At 38.2% G+C, this 6,047-nt stretch overlaps 1 protein-coding gene across 1 annotated transcript in view; it reads right to left on the bottom strand.

Moving 5' to 3' along the window:
• Positions 1 to 3,224: 3,224 nt before the first annotated feature.
• COL4A1 (collagen type IV alpha 1 chain) overlaps positions 3,225 to 6,047 on the bottom strand; it is a gene marked incomplete at its 3' end in the record, with an annotated part of 122,662 nt that continues 119,839 nt past the window's right edge. Inside the window, exons 51-52 of the mRNA XM_080612875.1 lie at positions 5,032 to 5,204; positions 3,225 to 3,306 (exon numbers count right to left, since the gene is read on the bottom strand). Coding sequence (XP_080469001.1) covers positions 3,225 to 3,306; positions 5,032 to 5,204 — 255 coding nt within the window. The remainder of the gene's footprint in view (positions 3,307 to 5,031; positions 5,205 to 6,047) is intronic.

The following is a 6,047-nucleotide window of genomic DNA, read 5'->3' as shown; positions in this document are numbered from 1 at the left end:
TCTTCCATTATATTCTATTTTTATTTTGTCTATGTATTTGTTTGTTTGCTTCTTTTTTCTTTTTGAGCTGAAGACTGCTCCATTCCTGTTTCAGAAGGAACATGTCAGAAAAGAGACACAGACTTGGGAAAACAGAACTCTCAGGCTGCTTGACATTTTAGTGGATTAGGAACAAGGCATTTGTTAGTGTAGTTGTTAGTACCAATCTTACCATAAAGAGAGCAAGGGCACCACCTCCTGGTTTAGAAATGTATTTATTTGGGTCATGAAAGTTATTCTTCAAGTACTGCATTCAAAAACAGACAGGCCTACCAAACAAGCTGTACTTCTTTAGGAAAGCTTTCTCCTGAACTCTGATCTTATGCAAGGCAATTTTAACAAATGATGTGTTTGCAGTTGCCTGTTCACACAATGAATGGTACGTAGCCACAATGCTGGCCATAAACGATGGGGTAGTTACAAATTTGTGAAAGCAAGAAAGTGTTTCACACTTCTTTTCCACATTAGTACATGGGCTCTCCCTCACCCAGGGCACCAGACTCCAGCATTCACAATATTTTTAAGAGATCTGATTGGTATTTGATAACCACTGAAACGTTTACTCACTGACTTAAGTAGGAACAGCATCTTTAGCATGACAATGGTTTAGGTCTTTTTATGAGCTAGAGGTCATGGAATAAATAATTATTAATATAGAAGTAAGACATCAAACTATAGTTCAAACAGGTTTTGAACATTTTCAAATTACCTGGTTTCCAAAAGGCTTCTAGTTGAGAAAACACAGGTTAGTACATGACCAGCTGCAGGAAGCAGTCCCTTCACTAGCAAAAGGAATTGTATTCTTACGCACAGGTTTGATTTAGACATACATGAAGGACTTTACAAATTCAACTGTCTGGCAGTTCTGAAACAATTCAAATGAAGAAAATTAAATCCCTAGCTGACCGGGAGACAAGCTGTAGAGTGCAATTAAAAAGCCTGAGCAGCAGCCTGGATCCTCTGAGTTAGAGCAGGCTGAATGCTTAATTCTTCCTAGAGGCCACAATGAATCGCCATTAGCATAGTGTTCTCCTCTTCTTCTGAATAACAAGTGGCACTTTGGAAAACCCTGCTTCAGGCTGATTAGACATAACCAGACTCTGGTACTTTGTACTATGGTAAGGGACTTTTGTGAGGACTGGTCATTTACAAATAAAATGATCATCTGTCAAAACTTCCATGAGAGTTAAGAATCAGCCCCAAAGGAAGCGGCCAATTTCTATACAGAGGCCTTCCTCAGCCATTTGGCCAGACAATCCTCATGGATTTTAAGTGCAAGTGAGCTCAGAACAGCAGCAGCAGCCTCTTCACAAATTCTGGAAAACGACATGAAACATTAACAATTTCTGTGCCTTTGCCAAGGAAAACATATCACGGACCATTTCCTCTCTCCATGCAACCAGAGCCAAGATTCACCTTGCCCACTTAACAAGCAAAACTAGATGAGATACTTTAATTTTTCTCCTGTATAATTCAATTCTGCTTTGTACATGAAAATTCCAGGAAAGAGTGAAAAATGCATGTAACTTGATTGCTTCCCATGAGCTAAGATGAGGTTAGCAGACTTTTGTAACATGTTCACATCAAGCACATTTCAGTAACAGACACATAACCCCTGTTTTGTCTATTAGTACCAGTTCTCAGAAGACAGCAATAGAAGTGTTGATACAGTGTCCTGTTTTCCCCTTTGGAAGATGCTTTGTACATCTGAGAGATGTGCAAAACAAAAATAATCTAGGATTGCATCAAGCTTGTGCATTTATTGGTGGCTTATTAAAAATGAATTCACTGCTGTAAATGAAAGCTAATAACAAATTAGTAAAAACTTTTTCTTTTCTTCTGCTTTTTTTTTTTTTTTTTTACAGAAATAGTTTTATTACAAACTTGAATTCTTAAGAAATACACATGTAAGAATTTACACAAAGGCCTTGGCATTTGTAAAGAATCCTTTGGTATTTGCATGGTAATAGGCTATAAAACACTTCTGGACACAGATGTGCTCAAACAATGATATAATTGCATAGAAATTCTTTAGAAATATTTCTGAGGCCACTTTGAAGATTTTTTTTGGCACAATATTAAAAAAATTAAGGCCTTATGCTTTTCAAAATCAAGTCATTCAGTGTGTGAGTAGTGTTTAAAACCCTGAAAAATATTAAATACAGAATAAAGACTATAAGCTTAAAGCAGGATTTACTATAATAAACACAAATAGCTGTTAACCTGGGTTCAGTCTCTGCAACTTCAGCATTGAAATGGCCTATTGTAAAATGAACATTTCACATCATATTTTGGCATTAAACACCTAATTTATGACACTGAAAAGAAGAAATCTTTGGCAAGCTTCTTTTTGAAATGATAAACTCAGAGCTTGATTTGCCTAATGGTCGATATCTATATAAATTACTAAAATATTTATATATATATTTTTTTGACCATTGCTGGATCATTCTTTATTCCACAGGAAAGTTTGTTCTACTGCATAAAGAAGCTGCATAGTACCAACATGGCAGAAACACTTACTCGCCTATTTGGGAAACCCTTTGGCAATCTCTTCCAGCTGTAGTCCCGTTAAAATCAACAGCACTAAAGACTACAAACAGAAGCAAAGGTTTGCAGGATGGCACTCTATGTTGTGAAAAGATGGTTACATGTTGCTTAACCACAGTCTGTAATCCCAAAACTCTTTTTTACATTAGTATTGCTTTGTACAGGAACAATAAGTACATACCCAAGAGTCTGGGATTTTGAGACACCTAGATAATGGTAACAACAAACTTATCTGGGGAAGAAAAATGAATCTAAATATATAATACAAAAATGAGAAAGGGGGGTCAAACAGTATAAGGCAGAACTGCATACCTCCTAGCACCTTTGCATTTTTTCTGGATAAATGCTGACTTTTTATTCTATCAGTGCATTGCATTTATATAAAAAAAACATATATTTTGATCAAAAGTGCCATTTGGCATGTCAACGTTTGAAGCTTATCTTTGTTGTCTCTTTTCTTCTTCAGCAAGGACAGGGCCAGTAAAGCAGTGTGTGTTAGTTATGCAAGTTCCTAAAAGGCACTTTACTGTTTTCATATTGGACAACAATGAGGTACATATGATATATGTCTAGGCTTCATTGCTGTTAAACGAATAGCACCATATTGTGTGAAATTAGTTGAAATTCAAAAGTCATTATGTTTTTCTCATACAGACTTGACAACGGCTAACATTTGAGCGCAGATCCCCTGCTTTCAAAGTTGAGGGAGTCGGTTTCCTATTAAAAACAAAGAAATGAAAAGACCCATTAGCAACTGATGATATCAACAGTCAGTTTTCAAGTTTAGAACTGACAACACAAACTTTGCATGGAGCCAACTGCCTCTTGAAGGTATGCTGAATCAAGAAGACGTCCCTAAGTTCTCCAATGTATATTCACTTTTGGTCACAAACTGTCACAAGATTAGTTTTAAACATCATCCACTTCCCTTTTAGAATTCAGTTCTGTAACAAGGCTGAAAATTTTCCTAACCGAAAGACACTACCTGTTTAATCAGCAATTTAAGAACATGCTGGAATTTAGGTAGTAGAAAAAAAATAGGCAAAGAAACTGAAGACATTTGACTTTTCATGACTTTCTGCTAACTCTTGTGACTACATAACAATGAAAAGCCAGAAGACAAATTATGCGATATAATATAGAAAAGACAAACCAAAATGTTTTGCTTTCTAACCTATCATAAGGAGTTACTCCTAGCAACTGGAAATTAAGCATTTTCAGGCACAAGTGTGCTTACATTTAACACTTTTCTTCAAAAAAGATGATAAGTTTATAGGAAAATGATGAGTATTTGTGAATCATGATGGTAGACAGGTCCCCTGATCTGGAATTATTTTATTAATTTGAAATACAGTTTGTCTCCAGAAAAGGGTATGAAGTTGACAGGTCTCTGGGTAGGACTCAATGAATACAAACAACAGTAGTGCTGACTGCTCCGAATTTTCCTCTGACCAACTTTCCTCTTTTCTAAGGAGCCAGTGCTTACCCCAGTGTAAGCAAATGGGCAAATGGGCTCTTTCAGTAGCTTTTCTGGTTGATGAGATTATTACAGCCCCAGTGACAATCACTGCCAGTGCTCAATTTTTCTACTTACTTAGTTGACAGCTATCTCATAGACACATAGTCAAAACTGGCTAAACAACCTGATTCATTTTGAATGAGACAGGCTGAGAGGCATTCACAGATCTAGGAGACATGAAGAGATGAAGGATATCAGATGAAGGGTACCAGGAGCAACAGCCTGGACTGCTGCAGAAGAGGGTGCTTGCCAGCATTCCAGAGGAACGTCTGCTCACCGGGTAAGCTGTGCAGACCTGGGAACTGGCCTATATGCTGATATAATAATAAAACTCATATGGAACAAATTAGACTGTGTTGAAAAATACTTACGTGTGGGACACCAGAACAAAGCCTACTACCACTGAAGTCCTGAAATCAAAACCTCAGCAGAACTGAAGAAATACCTAAGGACTCTGCCTTCAGCTGCATTTTACTCAGACATACTTCCTCCAATATTAGGGAAAAGTAAATAATTGTGCAGCTCACTTAGTTCAACACTTGTGCAAATTTCAAGTGGTTTTACTACATGTTAACATTCAACAGGCGGAATGCTGTATTCTAACTTAATTTCGACCAGTATGTCAGCCTATCCCAGTTACAACTCCGTGAATACAATCCAACATAGTGGAAATGCAAACACTGTTAGATTATTCTGAAAAGCAAAATGCCAGGTACAAATGACACTAAAGGAAGATACATTCATTAATTTCCTCAAAAGCTATTACAATTTCTTTTTGTTACGAAAATCGATAACTGCATATACTAATAAGGCTGGGGCACAGCCCATACTTGAACCATGTATTACATTCAAACAATAGTTCTGTTATTCAGGGACATGGCTTGACTGAATCTCAAATACTGATAAATAAATCATGAACTTACTTGAACATCTCAGTCCTTTCTATAGTGGCAAGCCAGAAGCTGTAAGCATTTGCATAATAATTGCAGGTGCCTCGGCCATGGCATTCAATGAAGGGAGCGCTGCGAAACTCCTCTAGGCAGGAACCAGGAGATGCCAGGGCCTGGCCAGAACCCTCTGCACCAGCACTGGTGTGCTAGAAAAATGCAAAAGCATCAGTCAGAGAACTACTAGCTTAAGGAGAAGCAAGAAGGTGGAGCTGAAGGAACCAGAGGTGGCACTAGGTTCTTTCACTTAATGGCAGTACAACACACCAGCAACATCAACTTCAGGGCACCTGTAGGCACAGAAATCCTACAAGACTGTCAGTAGGACCCAAGCTACCTCTGCTAGCAACAGGCCAAGGACAGCTTTTTGTCCAAGAAGGCATACAGACTGGTATTGTTTATATCTGAATAGCTTAGCCCAGTTCCCGTCCCACATCACAGTGGCCTCTCTCCTACTGCCAACTGCTAAGAGTTCTGAATCCATGCTGTTTCTCAGACCAGGCCCAGACTTTGCCTGGGAGAGTGCCTGTTGATACAGGCTGTGAGCATGACATTTCTGTCATGCAAGCTAACAAACCACTATGGACAACTATAGAGAAGCTCTTCCAGGGCCATTCTTTAGCACTATTTATTTCACTAGTATAGATACAGGGAAAGAAACTGGATAAAAGGTCAAAAATGCCATTTGAAAACTGAAGGTTTATTCATCAAAAAAATGAGAAGAGGACAGGCAGTGATATGCTACGACTCTAGGAAGCTAGTGCGACATAGATGTAAAAGGACAACAGAAAATTGTCCTTATTTCTTCATTTATTCAGCACTTGGATTCTGTCCTGGAGCTGCAAACAAGACAGCAAGCTGTGTGCATCTCCCCAGAAGTGAACAACTAATTGCCACTGTGTCATTCTCATTTAGTAATTAGGCAGAATCTTTTTAATGACACCAGAAAGGATAGAGGTCTAATGCCCTCCTAAAGCATAGTCAGGTATTAA

Source organism: Psittacula echo (genome assembly GCF_963264785.1).
Source record: "Psittacula echo genome assembly, chromosome: 3".
Classification (NCBI taxonomy): Eukaryota; Metazoa; Chordata; class Aves; order Psittaciformes; family Psittacidae; genus Psittacula; species Psittacula echo.
The sequence above is the reverse complement of the archived record's forward strand: the minus strand, read 5'-3'. Positions and strand labels throughout refer to the sequence as shown.